This window comes from Pieris brassicae, chromosome 10, assembly GCF_905147105.1.
Source record: "Pieris brassicae chromosome 10, ilPieBrab1.1, whole genome shotgun sequence".
In the NCBI taxonomy this organism is placed as follows: domain Eukaryota; kingdom Metazoa; phylum Arthropoda; class Insecta; order Lepidoptera; family Pieridae; genus Pieris; species Pieris brassicae.
This window is the reverse complement of record NC_059674.1, coordinates 18,095,378-18,117,067: the sequence shown is the minus strand read 5'-3', so window position 1 is coordinate 18,117,067 and position 21,690 is coordinate 18,095,378. Positions and strand designations below refer to the sequence as shown.

The 21,690-nt window shown below is 33.4% G+C and overlaps 1 protein-coding gene across 1 annotated transcript in view; it reads right to left on the bottom strand.

The window, feature by feature from the left end:
* Positions 1–8,945: 8,945 nt before the first annotated feature.
* LOC123715377 (actin-histidine N-methyltransferase) overlaps positions 8,946–21,690 on the bottom strand; it is a 29,972-nt gene continuing 17,227 nt past the window's right edge. The window contains exons 5-9 of the mRNA XM_045670363.1: positions 14,580–14,688; positions 13,551–13,678; positions 10,042–10,241; positions 9,433–9,616; positions 8,946–9,156 (exon numbers count right to left, since the gene is read on the bottom strand). Coding sequence (XP_045526319.1) covers positions 9,057–9,156; positions 9,433–9,616; positions 10,042–10,241; positions 13,551–13,678; positions 14,580–14,688 — 721 coding nt within the window. The 3' untranslated portion in view covers positions 8,946–9,056. The remainder of the gene's footprint in view (positions 9,157–9,432; positions 9,617–10,041; positions 10,242–13,550; positions 13,679–14,579; positions 14,689–21,690) is intronic.

Here is a 21,690-nt window from a genome sequence, read left to right as displayed (position 1 = left end):
AAATAATATAACTTGAATTAAGTGAAATGTCGCGCTGTCCTCTTCCTTGATGAAATAAGTTTTGGGTTATGTAAAAAACACTCAAATTTCTATGGTGACTACCTTTTGTAAATATATCAACAACTCGACCATCAGATTCCCTCATTAAGTCATCTATTATAATCAAATGTGGATTTTTACCATCAAACATATGCAATTCCGGTAGTCCTTCGTGGTAATTTACTCCGGGTATATTATGTAGCGGCTGCATTTCATCATAACACCATGTTATTTCTAAAAAAATCTCATTACATATACTACTTTTATGCTTAATGAAATTTACAACAAAGTTAGATTTTCCACACCCACTAGGTCCTGCTACGATGGCAGCAAAGGGATGAATAAAATGAATCATTATTTTTTTAACTTCTGTCTTCTTCAGGGAAAGGAATAAAACTAAGTTGATATTTTAAAAACAATTTATTTATATGAAATATACAAAAAATGTAAGTGTTATATCACAATATTAATGTACACGTTTATACATTATATATGTACAAAACAAATTTATTTTACATAAAAATTTACAATTTGTTATATTTACAATAATGATTAACTTAATTACATACTAATGATTTGGTAATGACCTATAGGTAACGTATCGATTTTGTTTCGTAAAATGTACCGCTTAGTGTCATTAAAAGATAAACACACCTTATTTATTTCCTGTGTAAAAATTGTATGTTTTAATGATCTAAACCGATACATTTTACAATGCTGTACGTTTTTATTAAACAAACACGACTTATAATTATCCAACGTTAATTTTTTAGTGACACATTTGTTAACACCCTTCGCCTTAGTAATAATTTTATCATCTACCTGTAATGCATACATTTTTGATCGCAAACCCACAAATTCTGTAAAGATTTTACCACAATTTTCATCTTTAAAATAACCTAATTTTTTCTTATTTACTTGAGGAAAATTAAAAACATTGTTTGGATCATAATCTGATGTATCGAAATGTGTACAAATGTCTGGCTTTATATCATTATAAAAGTTACTAGTAAATATTTGATAAATGAGACTGTCAGTATCTGTATACAGTAGTTTCAGATTTGAAGTAAATTTCTCTTTCATGTAATTATAGTGGAAATCATACATCAGCGTTTTAGATATATCTAATATACAAAATCCGAGATAAATAGGTTTATTATAAATTAATTTCATTTTGTTTAATTGAATTGCAACAAGACTATCAGAAAATATTGAAACACTGTGAAAATGTGGTTGAGCAATTAGATCCCCAGCTCCCAATACTCTGCCCCTATTTTCCCAGTGGGTTAACAGTTTAACGTTAACTCGTTTCTCAATATTTTCCATAGTCTTACCAAAAACAGCGTTGTTCATGAGTTTATAGAAATCTTTCTCAAAATCGGAATTAGCTCGAGTTCTTAATTGTGTATTAAGGTCTATATATTTCTTTAACCATGGACTCTGCTTAAATTTTAATATTCTATAAACTTTTAATAATTTTAAACCCATTTTCAAACATTGAATTAAATTTCGATAGTGAATAATATATTTGGATTTATTTTTTAAGTTTGGAATCAATCTAATTTCCTTAGCGTCCCCAACTGGTATATTTTCTGGACAAAGAGGTAAATCTGAATGTTTATCATGTAAATCCACCGGATACTCTAGATCTACTTCTAAGATAAAACCTATATCCGATGAACAACTAACATTAAAATCTGTATCAACACTAACCCACTCAAAACCACCTGTAGGTAGATATTGTGACATTGCCCAACCATATAGATTATTGGCATCGAAATACATTAAGAATGACTCTTTATCTTTCGCATTATAGTCAGACATGTAAACATTATTTGCTTTTGCATAGCGAGTGCTACATTGCGAAACACCACCACGAATTCCTGATTTAATAAAAGCAATCATATCTATATCAGAAAGTAATTCAATTTCTGTTTTAGTATGTTTTAACATAGCATCCCAACTTAATCCAGGTGCTGTATAGTAATGAGCCGGGTCTAAATCGTACGTTTTAATGCAAACACCTAAAATTTTCAAAAATATCTGCTAACAATAAAACATCAGTTTTTAAATAAAGATTTGAATAATCCAACATATTTTTACAATTGAAATGATTCCAAACATCTTTGGCATGGTTGTAATCTTCATTAGAAATAATGGAATCTGTAAGAGTACTGTAAAAGTGTGGAAGATCTGGAAGTTGATTGTAGTTTAAAGTATCAAAATCTTTAATGAATTCATATGGAAATACACCTTTTTTAGTCAGCCGTTTAAAGTCTTCTGAATTGGGAAAGCATTTTGATAATTCATTAAAATTATTCTTTGTTAAATTTTTTGCTAAAGGGTATCTAAGCTATGCTAAGCTTTAGGGAATCCACAAAACGTAAAGTTACATTACTGTTATTGATTTTAAGAACCTTTGAAAATGATATGTATTTTTCTTTATTTTGTGGGAGAACTTCTACCTGACCTTCATCAAAGTTTAAGGCATGTACGATAAAATGTGCATCATAATGACTTAAATTGTGCAAGAAGACTGGTATAGTTTAAGGTACTCTAAATTTTTCTGAACAAACTTTATGTATGACCCCAACAAATTCCCCAGTAAACCAATCGTAGTAAATCATTGAATTCCCACACAAAATTTTATCACAAATATAACAATGATTAGATTTGCTAAGTATATCTTGCTGTATTGGTGATATTTTATTAGCAACTTTTTGGAAACCAATTTTTTTAACAATTGTTGTCATATTATCTTTCAGTGTTTCCATAAATTTTAAAGCACAGTTTTCACCAGTATATGTTACATATTTAGACAATTTATCATCGTATGAGCATTTAATGTAGTATACGAAACTATACACATTATGTTTTTGTACATTTATTGTATGTGATTTTGAAGGATCGTTTGAACATGATGCTAAGGGACTTAAAAAAGCCTCAAAATCCGCATATATAACAAAAGGTAACATCAATTTACGTTGAAATTTATCAAAACTTAATTTACATTCAGAAACAATATCACCCCACCAATTTCTTTTATTTTTATCTAAGCTTGGTATTTGTGTACAAATATGTCTGCAATCATTTATTTGATGGTTATTTAAACGTTCAGATGTTGAAAAATATTGTAAACAAAAGTCACATAGATATATAGCTTCCTTGGATTTCGAAACTTGACTACTTATTAATCGTGACATATTTTTTATATAACAATAATGACCGATTTTACCCTGTGTCAAATATAGTAAATTTATATGAGTCTGCATTTTATTCTTTGTAAAATACAATGGCCCAACAATACAATGTTTTTTTCTTTGTTCATTATATTCTAACCCAAAAACATTAATGCTTATATTATTAAGACTTTCAATTTTGTGTATATCGTTTAATTTAACTGGAAATTTAATATTACCGAACTTTAATTTATGACTGAATTTGGTGTATGATGATACTCTATCCGAATTCTTATGAATTGGAAATAAAGCAGATAACAGTGCCCACTTAAAACATGCGTCATCAGTGTTTTTAACATTGATCACAGCTTTTTTTATTTTTATATCATGTGGTAACTCAATAAAGGATTTTCCTCTTAAAGGGTTAAATTGATTTAAGTTCATATCCAAATGTAAAAATTTTTTCAGACTCCACCCACTATCCTTTCTCTCGAATGAATTTATATAGTTTATTAGAGATTTCGTGAGAGTTGTATAAAATATATTTAAATCATCACCAATACAAACAATAAAATTCATTGATTGGAAATCAAAAGTGTTGTTAATGTTTTTTGTTTCCTGAACAAAGTCACCATATAAAATGAAATTTATTTTTAAAATTGTATGATCTTCTATAGATTTATTTATTATTGTAAATATTGTATCTTTGACTGATGCAAGAAATAACTCTGGTGTCTCAAACTGTAAATCATTTTGATTTTCTGAAGTTACTCTATAGGTTATTATTCTATTACCGAACGCAGTCTCAATTATCTTAACATTGGGTTTTATTGAATGTTGTATTTTATTTACATTATTTTTATGTGCATTGCTCCTTAGATGATTAGCGAAATATTTTTTGGAAACATTTCTATTACAAATACAGCAAAATTTCATGTTAAAATTATTACCTTCATTCGATGTTGATTGCTCTTGTGAAGACCGTGAAAGATGTTGCATGCATGCATGCATGTTCGATCCAGATTTTATTCTTTTGATGTCAGCAGAGTTAATATCAACAGCTGCTTTCCTTTTGGTTCCACGACCCATTTGATCAACCCTATCGAATACAAATTTTATTATATTTAACTCTTAGAAATGCGAATAGAGAAATCAAAAAAATAATAATATATATATAATATGATTATTAAATATACTCACAGTTTCCCATCGAATTCATCACATAGCACCATCATTCTTTGATCATAGAATAGGTGATTTAAATCATTTCTTTCTATTTCATCACAAACGTTGAAAAGTTCATTTGTATCAATGGATAAGCTTTCAAATTCATGATCCATTTCATTAAAAAAAAACACTAACACATTCTTGAGACATTGTATATATGTATTCGTTTCACAACTGTTTTTTGTCTCACACTTTTAACCTTAATGCACAAAGGTCTTCAACAAAAAGCACAATGATTGACTTTGTACAATGTAACAGTATTTATACTAGTGGAAAACTGAAACATTACTTAATTATATAAACATATGGTATTAAAATCTGAAGCATGAAGAAACTAAATGAAACTCATTTTTAAAACTGTAACGTTTTACACTATCTTCCTCGGATATCCCCTTTGTTATGTTGTATACAATATCCTTTATCTGAACATCAATGTTGGAATCGTTTTTCATGTAATATTTAACACGAATATCTGCATTTTTCCAATGTTGTGCCACTGGGATTTCTTTCAACTTTTTTAAACTATATAATTCCATTTTCACAAGTATGTCAGCGTCCATTCCATCATCTTTATCAGTCGATATATATGATATGCTTCCCTCCTTCCCTGCACGGCCAACACTTGAAGAAAGTTTAGTTTTTTTCTTCTTCCGGTCAGGTTCTTGAAGAAAAAAGTCATCTAAACGATTGGTCTTCTTATTTTTATTTTCTGTTATGTTTAAAACCTCTTCTTCATCATCAGATAAATTATAATAATTATATGGTCTGAAACATTTTTCCACATCTTTCAGGTTGTATGAAGACTGAAATATAACATAAACAAATCAAAATGCGTTTCAAAAAATAAATAGGAATTATTAAAGAATTTACTGAAACCAAATTTAAAAAATATAAATAACTTACCTCCATTGTTGTTTATTATTTCAAACTTTCAACCACTTCACTTTTGTCAAACTTAGAGCACAATACTAAATCTTTCTACAAGTATTGGGTTATATAGACTGGTAATGGATATCATTATCTAGTTACGATATTCAACTCGACTGCATGTTTGAACAAGTATCCATACCTATCAGTAAAATGTGGATAATAAATACAAAGGGCACTCTAAATACCCTTTGCAATCTTAATAGTCATTGCATTTTTAAAATATTTTTGAAATAGATAAGAACAGAAATGTGTGTATACGTATAATTATTATAATATTAAGAACAATAAAATATATTTACGAATATGAAAATATAAACGAATAACCTTATCAGGTTTTTATTAACCTTCATTACTTTTGAAGTTTGAAGAATTCCTAAGAGATGTATTATAGGTTTTGTGAATAATACAGCATTCAACGGTAGTTATGGTAAAAATCCTTTCAACTTTGAAAATTTTGGTATTTCCTCATTTAGCCTATATATAGATGGTCAACAGATACCTTCAAAAGCGTTACAACCATCATTTCCAAACGATGTATTTACTAGCGCATACCACACCCTGTACTCAGGCACCGGTATACATTTTCTTAACGAAGGTAATGGAATATCGAAGGAGCAATATTCAAATCGGTACTGTTTACTAGCTTTTGATTTAACACCTGACTTGTCGGCTAACTCTAATGTGCATTGGAATCTTGTACGCCATGGTAGTGTAAGAATGGAAGTAAGATTCGAGAGCGCATTGCCTGAAACAATTAACTGTGTAGTTTACGCAGAGTTTTCAAATATTATAGAAATAGATAAGAACAGAAATGTATGTGTGGATTATAGTAGTTAAGCAATCACTTATGTAATTATTATGATATTAAGAATAATAAAATATAATGTAATCGAATATGACATGGTTTTTATTTACCTTCATTACTTTTTTTACAAAGAGACTCATTACTTATGTTGAGATCATATTATGTGTGTTTAAATACATTGGTACAAATATGAATTGATAGTAATAAATGTAGTCAGTAAAAGAGTGAAAGAGTAGGGGAGTAAACGCATATTAAAGTATGAACACACTAGAAGTGCAAATGAGTCTTCGTAGAATACATCCCAGCCTCCAGAGCAACGTATATCCTTCAAATCGATTGCCGATGTATGCTCAGGTGCCAGCACTTATCATATGCAATCTTGACCCTGATTCACAGCCGGGGTCTCATTGGGTGGCTATTCATATAAACGTTGAAAGAGTTGGGGAATACTTTGATTCGTTTGGACGTAAACCGATTGAAGCAATAGAAGGATTTTTAAGGAGGAATTGTTGCATGTGGAGATACAATAGCCTTACGGTTCAGGATTACCTATCGGCGGTGTGCGGAGAGTACTGTTTGGGATACATATATTACAAGTTCAGGGGGATGAGATTAGAAGACTTCCTTAGAAATTTTACGTGTGACTCAGAGAACAATGATACGGTGCTAGTAAATTTGTATAGAAATATAATGGACATATAAATAAAAGAATAATACCTGGAATAAAAATGTTTTATTTAAATATGTAACCCTTACATCTAATTTTATTATAGATAATGGTGTTAATGTAGGTTAGGTATATTTATTGTTGTTTGCTTAGACCCGTAGATTAGGTTAGGTTAGACATAGTTTATTCTATTTTTCTTTTAGAGCCATAGATCGGGTTAGTGAATGTAGGAAAGTAGATAACGACGCATTCGTAGCTGATAAGGTGGTGATTAGTAAGTAATTAGCAAGGGTTTTGGGAAAGCTATCTCTGGAACGGTGCATTCGACTCCACACGGCCTGTTTAGTGGGGGTAGAGTACAAACTTGTTTTTTTTTTTTTTTTTTAGGTTTGGCCAACCATGATTTTTACGTTTTTGGGGAACTTTGATGTGAGGCAGTCGTCGGGAATCCCAACTACTTTCATTTAATCATCTTTTGCCATTTTAATTCCTCACTTCTTAATTATATTGTCACCTTTTAAAGTTTGGGTTACTATTATCTTTATATATATATAATTCTACTGTACGTGTGTATGTTACTAATCGCGTCTTGAACGGCTGGACCGATTTAAAAGAATTTGTTGGGGTGGCGCCCTGGATGGTTTAGATTCACAAATCTGCCTGGCAGATGGCGTTGCATCTCAATAGGTAATCAATCATTCAATCTAACCACTACTAAAACCTAATATATAAAGCTTGCTGGACTGGACACATTTTGATGAACTTTTCTGTGTGTTCAAGTGAAATCGAGAATAATTTGTAAGACGTGTGTACAGAATAACGTCTATTGGATCCGCTAGTATATATGTTTCCTTAATATTCTAGCGTTCTAGTATTATGTATCGAATTTTCGTCCTCTTGTTTAAGGTTACGATGCGGGATGGGGATTGAATTACGCGTTATTGTTAATATTATTTTCCACTTTCCAATAATTTACACCACATTATGGTAAGTTTTAAGTAAAAAAAAGTCATTGTTGTGGTCATGAAACGTTTAACTATTGGATACAGATAACGTTACGGGGAACGAATCTTCAAAAATTGTGTGACGTAATACTTGAACGAAGTGAAGAAATAAGACACTATAATAAAAAAACACGTATATTAAAACATAGTTTTTAGTAAAAGCTAACGTAAAAATACTGTTTTATTTTATAATTCGTTTTAATATTGCACTTTACCATAATAAATATTCTAATATATCAGGATTTACGTCATTAAATTTTGGATTGTCGTAACGTGTGGTAGAATTAACGAACCGTTAAGAACCCGGGCGTAAATCGAAATATAACATTTTAATTAATTTTTTGAATAAAAATAAACACATTGTGCGCATGTAATTAAAAAAATAAATTCGATTATCGCAAATATAAATAAAAAATACGTTAAGTTTGGTAGTGTTGTATACTTATTACATAAATAATCACACATTAACTAAAGTAACCTTCTGTCATGTTTTAGGTTTAACAACGAGGCGCGAATTGGCTTCTGATTTGACAGATGACAGTTGTCATTACTAAATTCAAGTGAAAAGAATTCCATCAAATTGTCAAAATGACAACTGACGTAATAATCTAATTGATTATTGTTTCATCAGCCGTCTAAGCCTGATACGATAGTATACACCCAATATTTTTTTAAACTTTATAAGTAAATTGTCAAAATGACAATTGACAGGTAACTTTAGGGACACATTCATTTTAATATCTAATTGAGAATTTTTACTCTAATTGCGCTGTTGACAAAACATCTCTAAATGGCTGTTTCACGACATAATGATTTAAATACTATATGTCGGAGAATTAATATTTTAAAATTCCCGCCACTATGAAGTTAGTCGTAGAATGCGGTGTGGTATGGTAAGGTTGATTGTCAACGTTGACAATTGACAATGCCTAGTCTGTGTGATCTACCAAATGTCAGTGGCGCGACTGTTTCGTGGCAGTAAGTGAATTCTTTAGTCACTTGAGTTTCGAACGTCGCCTGCGCCGGACGTGCGCACTGACTGTGTTATAATGTCGGACGACGGTAGTAACTCCAATTTTGCAATTATTAATCGCGTTGAATCTGCGACATATATATATATACAATATATTTTAATAAATTTGATTTATAAATACACAAAAATGCACTGCATCATCACAAACACACAAATACAAATAGCTTTGGTATTATGCGATAGGTTTAAATTGTTCTATTGTCTTGTTTATATATTCGATGGCATCTTCTAGTATTTGTACTTCACATTCCTTTAGGAGTTTGATATTTTTTCTGAAAAAAAAATGCATATTTTACTTTGAAGTGCGTTAATTGATAATTCTGAATTTAGAACGTAAAAATTACGACTTATTTAAGCAATTCTTCAATAAAACTTCAGAAAAAGATTTATAAGTAATCGGTAAAACTACATAATTTTTTTTTATTTTTGCTCTCAACAACATCACACATATAACATGGGAACAGACAGATACTTATGGAAATATGTTACACAAAGGATATACACATGTGAAAATAACAATAGACTAATATTTAATAACAATTATTCACCTATTTTGAGTATCCGCATCCTTTACCTCCAACTTTTTGTACGCTGAGATCAAAATATTACATCGCGTCAATAAATAATTGTATGCGCGTGCGTCGATATCACAACCCACTTCCTTCGCGCTGGATTCATCTGACGACACCAAATCACTAGGGAGACCGGATTTGCTCCATTTTTCTAATTCATCTAAAAAAAACATTTCAACAAGTGTTCAAATTAGAATCGCACGCTGAAGCCACTGGGCCAACACTGCTATAAGTACTCTTAGTGTAACATTGTTAAATAATTAATTCTACTGTATGTGTGTATGTCCCTGTACTCCTCTTAAATGGGTGGACTGATTTGAATGAATTTTTTTGTTATGCGTTTAGGTGGCGCCCTGGATGGTTTCAATTCAGCCCGGCAGATGGTGCTGCAGTTGGTATCTTGGTTATGTATGTAAACAGAAAACAAACAGCTGGTATATATAAATCTTCTGCGCATGTGTTCGTAATTAAACTCCTAAACGACTGGACAGAATTTGATAAAGTTTTGTGTGTTCAATTGGAGTGGAGAATTATTTGCATTATTGTATATATATATATAAAATGTCAGATATTAGTAAAACTTACCCTTATTCATATTGAATATCCGTATAAATGCTAGTAATTCGGGCATAATAATTGTCCCCTTTTTGTAAAGTCGGTATTGGGTGACATTATTTAGCCCCAGCTTTGTCAAAAGCGACATTTTCAACTCTCGTAACGCATCACTTGAACTCACTCCCATTGTTAGAGTTATATAATCATAATCGTTGTTCGGGTAGACGAAACTGAAATGAAATATCATTTGTAACAAACTCAGCCTTCAACTATGCGTGCTTTGACCCTGCGGTCGTGCGTTCAAACCCATGAACCTATGGATAATTTACAAAGAATAGCAATCCAGTGGGCTGCAACTCTGTATGGGTCTTGGATTGTCATTTTAATAATGAATTGTGAGGTCCTCAACACCCTCAAGATGTGTTCTCCAACCATATATTCTTATAAAAATAATTGTTTTAGTACAGATACCGGCAAACTTCTTGAGCATTAAACAAGGGAGTGGGGGAATATTTGCGCATCGTACACAGCACGGGACGCAAACGTCAAACTCTACACCACCCTAGTGATACCTAAAAATCGCTTCTGCGCGCGTACATATTTTGTTCAAAATGTTTGCGGGTATAACAACTATTCTTATTTTCTTATTTACATCACTTTTACACAAATCTTCCAAGACTCTTTACTTACAATGTAAATTTTTACTACTTTTCTTTTTTCGCGTCTGAGGCGCAAACTGTTGTGGTCTCTAGCAGAACGACCAGCGCTGTTGAACTGTCTGCCCCATAGCATAATACTGAGTCAGGGTCAGTATCTACCACACACACATTACACACATAAAATGTACCTTATTTAGTATTGTCTATTGTTAAAATAGCTTTTACACATTAAGAAAAACACTTTTTGAACGGATTAAAGCTATGTATTATTTTTAAAACTTATAGGTTATTTACATAATTCTAAATTTTTTCCGACGTTTCGCGTACTTTTCTTTGTGCGTGGTCACGTCTTTGTGATGCTGCCCACCTTGAGGAGGAGCTACAGCATGTAAAACAGGTGCTAGGTCTCACATAGGGCAAACTAAACGCAATATGTCCAGCAGACTCAAAGAACACATTGCCGACATAAGCCATAGACGACACACAAAATCAGCAGTCTGTGAACACACGCTACATAGGCGTAATCATTAGATACGCTTTGACCAACCGAAAGTACTTGCGAAAGAAAGATTCTTCCCAAGATTGGTACGCGAAGCCATTGAAAAAAAAAACGCCCCAATTTCAATAGAGAAGACGGCCTAAAATTATCAAACACCTGGGCTACAATAATATCCAAATTAAAACCCCAAGACAAACGATCCGCGAAAACAGAGGACACCGTGAGTCATTTTTGCAAAAACCCATCATCTTTTAGTCGATATCAACTTCGGGGCAAGAAATACAGATAAAACAACTTTCTCTGCAGCTGTGATACTTTTGACATTTAACACCTGTCGTCTTCAGTCACCGTGACCACGCACGCTGAAAAGTACGCGAAACGTCGGAAAAAAAATAGAATTATGTAAATAACCTATAAGTTTTAAAAATAATACATAGCCTTAATCCGTTCAATAAGTGTTTTTCTTAATGTATTATTTATTTATTTTCTTTCGATATTTTTTTGTTATTTAATGTTTTGATTGTTGTTATTATTTTGTGTGTTTCTGTGTGTGCGTTGTGTTATATGTTTATATATAACATGGGAGAAACGGGCTGGAGGCTCAACTGAAGTTAAGTGACACCGCCGCCCATGGACACGCAATACCAGTAAGCAAGCAAATGCCATGCCGGCCTGAGAATCGGTACATGATCTTTTGTCAATCTAATAGGCAAGAGGTCATCAGCCACCTGTGCCTGACACACACGTCGACTCTTTGGGTCTAAGGCTAGCCGGTTTCCTCACGATGTTTTCCATCACCGTTCGAGCGAATGTTGAATGCGCAGATAGACCGAAAGTCCTTTGGTGGACAGCCTGGGATATCCAACCTACGACCTCAGGGATGAGGGTCGCTACAGCCACTAGGCCAACATTTCTCCCTTTACACTTACCATATGATAAATGTTATATAATACACATTTCTTCTATAAAGTACGTAATTAAGGCAATTATTTGGCAATAATCGATATAACAGTCCGCACAGTGATGCAACATGCGTAATCAGTTACGCGATTATTATATCATAGTATTACAAAGGAAATTGTTTACTAACGTCAACAGTATGTTTATCTATACTAAAAGACGATTATTAAACCTGTACGAGCCAAGGCTGTAAATTAGGATCAGGATTTCTTAGTTTTTATGCGTGGCGTGGATTATCTAAATCGCCGGAGTTACACACCAAGAGTATAGACGTAGGCACTCTCTTCGACTGGTATATTGCATTCGTTCGTTACATAACGAAACACTTCGATATTTTGCTTTATTCCATTATTGTACGCAAGTGGTTAATATAGAGTAAAAACAACTCTATTATTTAAAGCACTTTGTTTAAAACCGTACAAAACCCTTCAATGAAATCAGCTTTATCAGAGAATAGACACAGTGAATAGGAACAAAAAAATTGCCATAATCCAATACAAAACTTAAAAAGAAGATTCGATACAAAAGTAAACTAGGCATTGATACAAAATTTGAAAAAAAGTAACGAGCCATTAATGCAAAATTTAAAAAATATGGAACGAGCCATTAATACAAAATTTTAAAAATATGGAACGAGCCATTAATACAAGATTTAAAAAATGTAACGAGCCATTAATACAAAATTTAAAAAAATGGAACGAGCCATTAATTCAAAATTTCAAAAAATGTAACGAGCCATTAATGCAAAATTTAAAAAAATGTAACGAGCCATTAATACAAAATTTAAAAAATATAGAACGAGCCATTTATACAAAATTATAAAAAACATTTTTTCTATACAGAACTGGGAAGGTGTTTGGCCACAATCCCATAACCTATTGGAGTGGCCGCCTATCCAACAGATGTCTATTTAACTGCTGCTTTATTTTTTTAGTGATAGCTTGCAATGTATCAAACGATATTTATTTATTTATGTCAATGTATAAAGTACATAACATGTTGTACATATCATTCTAACTGTATATAAATTCATCATTCGTTTGACAATCTTTACGCTTCCGAATCAAGCCCGATTTTATTATGTAGAGGTTCACAATTGCAAACGTTATACAGGGTAAGGAATATGATAGAGTGCTGCAGCTCGATTGCTGATATCACAATCTTCGTAGATTAAATGTATTTGAGGATTGGAACTAGTGTATAGCTAATGCATTGCAGTTGCAGCAGAAAAAATATTGACACCCATTGTCAGTTGTACGTTATTTAATTTTCGTAAAAGTCGAAAGACGACTTACAAAACACAAAATATATTATTCTGAACTGCCACAACGGTTACTACCAGCAGGTACTATATTATCCATTCATTACGATACAACCTGTATATTGATTAATAGACATAATGATAAAACAAATATAATTACCCATTGTGAACGAAGAGGTCTGCGTTGGGTCGAGCGCCATAGAAAATGAATACTTGTTCACCGGGCTTAAAGTCGCGTTTGGCATAACATTCACCTCTGTTCCCGTCTTTGTTGAAGTCCGTACTGATCTGAAATTGCATACATTTATTAGGAAATTTATTTATACCGCTTTGGGATAAAATCTAAGCGAAATTTTCTTACGCAAGGATTATTAATTATCAATAAAACACTTGCACGGCTATGTTCTAACTATGAATAATGCTTACCAAATAAATTATAACTAAAATAAGATTTAAATCTAATAAGGACCTTGATAAACAAACTTACGGTAAGTTGGAAGTATGTTATAAAATATATTTATAATAATAATAATCAATGGCACTACAACCTTTTTAGGTCTGGGCCTCAGATTTCTGTATCTGTTTCATGATCATTTGTTAATCGAATAGGCAAGTAGGTGATCAGCCTTCTGTGCCTGACCACCGCCGTCGACTTTTTTTAGGGCTAAGACAAGCCGGATTCCTCACGATGTTTTCCTTCACCGTTCGAGCTAATGCTAAATGCGCACATAGAAAGAAAATCCATTGGTGCACAGCCGGGAATCGAACCTACGGCCTCAGGGATGAGAGTCGCATGCTGAAGCCACTAGGCCAACAGTGCTCATAATCAATATTTTTATCACTGTTACTAAATAATGTATATACTTTTAGCTTAACTATAATCTTAAAAAAAATATTTAAAAACATTTGAATTACTAATAAATGCCTAAAAATAGTTTTAAAAGATAATCCTCAGCAACAACTCTTCCTTCTGTTTGACATGTCGATTAGATTTAGGACACGCTAGTGTTAAATGCGCACATACGTAGAAAGACCAATAGACCAATCCCTATCCAAGCTGCGATTTCAGACATCAGTAGTAGTCGCAAGTTAATTTAAGTCAACACTACTATAGTGAAATAGAAACAAATGAAAAGTGTTTTTTTGTTAATGTTAAAGCTTGCTAAGTCGTAGGGAAGTACAACTCTACCTTGCCTTGCTCGTGATTGCACATGTCCCACAAAGGTATGAAGGCTGTTGTGGTGAAGTCCGTCAGCTGAATGTGGTTCTGCCGAGTCATCACCGTTGACACTGCCCATCTGTAAATGACAATATATATATAAAAATGTACTCATATACGTATAATTTATTTGCAGTCGCACCTAAAAAACAACAAAGGTAAGCAAAACTGAAAAGTTGTAACTAAAATCTATGTGTAGCCTAGGTATTAGATCCGGCCGCACAATAATGTTTATAGTATATGTAAGTAATTGTACATAGATGAATATTACAAAAAAATACAAAAACTAAAAAAATATCACAAAGAAACCTAAGCTAATAAGAGAATGCATTTCCTATAATCGGATAGGTGGTCCGTAAAAATATCAATAAGGTATTGCGATGCATTCTTTTCTGTTCTTTGTTATATCAGTATCACAGATAAAACTTATATGACCAATATCAAGAATTTAATTATTCTAATGTCTAGTAGATAAGTAGTAGTAGTAGCCTACCTAGATACAAAATTATTATGAATTATCTAACAAATTGAACGACTTGAAACGTTCTTAGAAATTGCTCAACCACTTGCCTGGCAGGCACTGAGATAATCATACCCACGAAGGTCTATGTAATTGCGTATCTTGATATAACACAGAGCAAGAAATTTAGACATACATAATTAATCGTGAGGTCGCTCCCTGAGCCCTGCAAGTGCCTAGGAAATTTCTGACCCTCTGGAAGGATCTAAATTAGCCAGGATTTTACGCTGGCTACCTAAGACAACCTTGGTTACTAAACAAATGAATCCACACTACATTACATTAGATATAATGAAGCTTATTTTATACGGAGCTGGACAGAAGATAGGCCAAAATCCCACCTGATGTTGAGTGAGCCTATTGGATCACGCCTGTCCAGGAGAGAAGTCTTAGTTCTACTTTGCCGTTGGTAAATACGCCCTACGGCGGTATTCCATACTTCAGTTGTGGCAGCAAAAATGCCGGATACTTTGTAAAGGATACACCGATATTTATCAAACACGCGTATTGTTAATGAATGTTTTCAAAATTGTATGAATGAAGATAGTCAACGACGAACCGGGCTACAATTAGAACATAATTAAATATATTTGTACACTCATTTTCTATATACCATGTAGACTCGAGAACGCCATTAATAAAATTAATTAGTTAATTTGAAATGAAACGTCATTTTCATTTTTATATCCTGCCTATAGGACCGGGCGACAACTACTCCGGAAATAACCTCATGATATTTATGGCCGAGTAGGAGCCTGCTGGCCGGCAGCCCTGCTTCGTCTTTTGCTATTTATCTTACTGCGATATTTGATAATTTTATAGCGGATTTTTTTTTCTGTTACCCACTGGTGTTAGCAGTTAAAAAAAGTCATTTAATGTACGGTTCCTGATTCAATAGGACCCTTTAACTAGTTGATTATATTGTTTACGTTCTATATTTACTACTCACGTACAACAAAATAATAAATGCTATTAGAAATGCTTAAGGGAGTGGGCTATACCCTCGGAGCTTCAGCCTGACGATTTACGTAATGGCCACGCTTATAACACTAAGAAAGCCTGAGTGAGCCTCATGCATATATAATATGCAGCCTTGGCATTAAGAAGCCATTGCATCAAATTACTTTTTATAATATTACTAGGGGATCCGACAGACGCGGTCCTGTACACGTCTTACACATAAAAAAATACTGTAAATAATTATCGACTTCACTTGAACACACAAAAAAATTCATCAAAATCTGTCCAGCCGTTTACGGGTTTAATTACGAACACATGCATAGAGGATTTATATATATACCAGCTGTTTAGTTACAGAATAGAAAAATTACCTAGATACAGCGTCATCTGTCGGGCTGATTTGTGAATCTAAACCATGTAGGGCGCCGCCCAAACGCATATAAAAAATTCATTCAAATCGGTCCAGCTGTTTAGGAGTTCAGTGACATACACGCGTACAGTAGAATTATATATATATAAAGATATACTTCGAATATATTAACTATTTAATAGAAAGATAATTATAACCTTAAACCGATATATGTTTACATGGTTGACATTGACTTACGCAACGGTTTAGGTCAGTGAAGTAGTTATATATATAATTCTACTGTGCGCATGTATCTCACTGAACTTCGTTTTAAATGGCTGGACGAATTTGAATGAAGTTTTTGTATGCGTTTGGGCGGCGCCCTGGATGCTTTAGATTCACAAATCAGCCCGGCAGATGGCGCTACATCTAGGTAATTTTTCTATTCTGGAACTAAACAGCTGGTATTCGAATACAGAACGGAGAGTTTGAACATACACATCGAAATGATAACTTCCTTCTTCAGTTATTTAAATGTCAGTTAATGATCACTCTAACTGTAAATAACGTAATACATTCGTGTTTAAAAAATATATTTTCTGCTCGTGTCTCTGACATAAGCTATTTGTCCAAATCCCTATCATTTATAGCAAAGCACCGACCGCAAAGCAATTTACTGTAAATTATGCAATTCCAAGGAAGTATTTTATAATGTTATTATGGCTTTCAATCACGTTTTAAATTTGCGATTATCCTTTCACATTTATAAGTTTCTACTCGAGTCAAGACACCTTACCTTACCTCAGGCCATGTTAAAATTGAACTATAAATATTGGTATACGCCATCGATATTAGTAGAAATTTCCCATTAAATAGTAATCTAGAGCAGTGCTGGCCTAGTGGTTTGAGCGTGCTACTGTCAACATTCGAGCCCCGGCTGTACACCATTTAACATTTGCTCGATCGTTGAAAGAAAATATCGTGAGGAAACCGGCTTGCCTTAGACCCAAAAATTCGAAGGCGTGTGACAAGCACAGGAGGCTGATCCTATTCCTCCTATTAGATTGACAAATGATAATGAAACACGTACATAAATGTTAGGCCCAGACCTAAAAAGGTTGTAGCACCATTCATTTTTTTTTATTTTTTTTTAGTTATCTATGAATCATATATATCATGATATAGCAGTCACTGGTAGACCACAATTTTTAGGAAGCCCTTGAAATCTTTCTGATGATATATGATGGAAGTAGATCCATTGATAAATATCAGTATCATTTACAAAATGTTTTATTTGAAACATGAAAGCGATAAAGAAAAATAGTGCTTCAAGAATTCATCTTCAAGTTTATATTGAAACCGAAACATTCACATTTCTATTTAAAAGAACAGTTACAAATTTCACATTTCATAATAAATTGCAGAAATATATTCGTAAACTTATTAATATTAATACCAAGTTTAACGTTAGCCGGATTAACTGACTACCATTAAGCATCGTATTTTCCCAGCGGAACAATTGTTGTTGTGAACGGTTGTGTGACTATTATTTTAGTCTATGGAACTGACTACATCATATCATCAGAAAGATTTCAAGGGCTTCCTAAAAATTGTGGTCTACCAGTGACTGCTATATCATGATATATATGATTTATAGATAACTAAAAAAAAATAAAAAAAAATGAATGGTGCTACAACCTTTTTAGGTCAGGGCCTAACATTTATGTACGTGTTTCATTATCATTTGTCAATCTAATAGGCGGACTAGGATCAGCCTCCTGTGCTTGTCACACGCCTTCGAATTTTTGGGTCTAAGGCAAGCCGGTTTCCTCACAATTCTTTCCTTCGTACGAATGCTAAATGGGCACATACAAAGAAAGTCCATTGGGGCTCGAACCTACGACCTCAGGGATGAGAGTAGCACGATGAAGCCACTATGCCAGCCAAGCCACTATAACAGCGCTCTAGATAACCATTTAATATTATATTACGGAATGGAACACATCTACTAAGATCGATGGCATATAGCAACATTTATGGTTCAATTTTAACTTGCAAGAAACTAATATGGGCTGAGGTAAGGCAAGGTGTTTTGACTCAAGAAACTAATAAATGTGAAACGATAATCGCAAATTTAAAACGTGGTTGCGAATTATAACCACTTATAAAATACTTCCTCAAAATTGCATAATATACAGTAAATAATTAGATGTAAAAAAAAACAGTGGCGCTTCAACCTCTAAGCCTCACAATACTATATCTATTGTATGAGTTTTCTTAATAGGCAAGTAGGATCGGGATTCTGTGATACACGCCGTCGATTTGGGGGTCAAAGAGCTTTCATCGCGATGTTTTCCTTCACGGTACGAGCGAGTGGACTACAGGCCATTGGTAAACAAGCGTGATTCGAACATACTACAGCAGAGTAGTGCACTATCAAGGCACTAGATCAACATCGAGGTAAAATTATCAGACCTTCGAACCGTAGTTATGCACAAATGTATTTTCCCTCATTGTGAGCAATTATATCTTGGGTAAAAGTCAACATAGAGAAGCCGGCTTGACTTTGATTCAGTCATTTCGCCATGTAATAAAATAAAATAAATAATAAAAACTTTATTTAGGTTGTGACAAAATTCATATATCGCTAGTTCCCACATTAGGGAGTGCCCCAATGACAACTAATCAAACACAGGTCTTATAAGGCATTATGTATAGATATGGGAATGTGTGAGTGTGTGAATGGGTGCGTGTGTGCATGTATTAGAGAGTGTAGTTGAGTGTTGTTATAAGCGTGGGCTGTGTCTGTGACAGTTTTTGGCACTTCAGAGTCTGGAGTAAGGCTCTTGTATGTCAAACACATAACGGATTTTGACATTCGTCTAGTCTCAAGTCTTGACTATCATAATCTTACTATTACAGTTATAGGGCTTCATTCTATCCTATGTTAGAAGGTATTAACAGTTAAAGGAATTTCTGGCAATATTTTCTGTTATTCAGAAAGCAATTTATCGTTATATTTTTATAAAAAGGGGAGCAAACGAGCTTTCGGGACGCGCAAAAAGCCTTCTGGCCGTGGTAAAAAAAATGCTTTAACCAACAGTCATGAATGACTGGACTAGTGCAATATAGCGTATGATAGAAATCAGTGGAGTCAATCAGTTCACACTAAAATTATTGTTTTCATTTAAAATCTTATTACATTAATAAAATTACTTTATTTAGCTTAGACCTAAGTCTATAGACTTGGAAAATCGACCCAAATTTAATTTTATATTTAAATACGGACTGAAACCATAACCAAGCTATTAAAATGTAGTTTAATAAGCGTTTATTTAACTTTCCTTTTTTCGTGTTTTTATAAAAGATAATTGTCGTTCTTTCTCTTTAATTATAACGAAATTGGGTTACGTCATAAGACATTTATTGATCTTAATTAGACGTAGTTATAACATAAACTAAACGTTTAATCTACCTTTTTCGTTAATGGCACTAATAACACTTTTGCTTCCTTCTGTGTCATGGTTTTACGACGAAGAGACATATGTAAAACATGTTTTTTTTTTCATTGCATTACCTCCAAGTCTCACCTAAGAGTTTCTAACTTAAACTCAAAAATAACTATATTCATATGGATAAACAAATACACTTATATCAACAGATGTTAAATTGCATCTAAATTTACATTTACAACCAGTTCGCAAGTCAAGGGCGTAGAGCGGGCAAGAACTGGCAAGAAACTCTCCGGCACCCTTCTTGTCACTTACACGAAAGTTTAGTGAAACTTAGATGAAAATGTTCCACATTGATTGTACATGTCATTCTAGATAACAAGCTTTTTCCAACAATCTATTATGTATTCTTTAAGGAAAGTAAGAGTTCGTGTGAAACGCCAACAATGACCTGAGCTAGCTAACACAGAATTGTTAATACGTAGGGCTACCGAATGTGTATCACTTGTACTTTTAATAAAACAAGGTATTCGTCAAAGCATCTCGTATCGAAGGTGATAATACTGTTGGTAAATCCATTTACAACCAAAAGACCACAAGACTGTCAACTATCATTATGAAACGTGTAGCTCCTTCCAGAGATCCGAATAGTCTCGACAAGCTGGACTCGTAGTGACCAAATGAAGTCAATTAACATCCCTAATGCAAAACAAGCTGAGGATAGTGGTGTGGAGGCAGCAGGTCGACGTATCGGTTAGGGCTTTTCAAGGCCGGCACGATCGTCACTAATGAGGACTTCGAAGAAGAAAAGCAAGGGTGATATTTAAATAAGACATTGTCTAATTGATTGACGTGAAAGATGAGGCCAATTATATTTTTCTTAAATGAGCCTAATAACGTCACCACATCAAGAAACAAATTGTTAAAATTGTCCTTGGTTCAAAGGACTTTCTATTGTTGACGGGCAAATGGAAAATTGCTTTCACACTTCTACGCTTGCCATAGAGAAGAAACAGTACAACATGACGGAGAGAGTAGTGACAGGAACGAGAAACGAACGTGGGCAACACATAGATAATTGTACAAGAAGGTATTATCATATATCAAGGTTTACGCGTGGAGAAAAGAAGGTAAGAAAGTCAGAGGTAGGAACTGACTATCACGAATTTATCGTCTTCTAGCGGCAGGAAGGACGGGGGAGACCGAGAAAGAGACTGATTATTGACAATCGATACGAGACAATATCTCGAAAGCGCGACATGAATTTTAACAAAAACAAGACCTGCAGATAATTTTTTGACCTAAATGACGGCAGTACTGCTGCATATACTATCCAGTCAACTGGCAACGGGATTATGTCTGGGACCAATGGATTCATGTCTTGCATAGCACGTGAGTATTTTGTATAATTTTACCTTTTAATTGTGTAAGACAAATTGGCTCGCATGTGTGGCCGAATATCACAGTTGAGATCCTATCATATTCTTGCAAATAAATTGTTATTAGTATTACGTCGAAAGCCACTATTAATAAGAATGCCAACCCTATTTTCGCTCAAGAGCTTACTAGATCACTAAATAAAAACGACAAACAATCGCGGAGCTACAAATGTAGATAATTATGTAATAATTTTACATAATTCATTACTAAACTACTTGTTTTCACAGTTCATAGTATTTAATGTGAAATTCTGTGCATTGTTGCGTTTTGTTTGTATTTTTTAAAGCAAATAGAAAAATATAAATAAACTAGCTGACCCGGAAAAAGTTTTGCTGTATAAAGATTATTTATAGTGCTGTA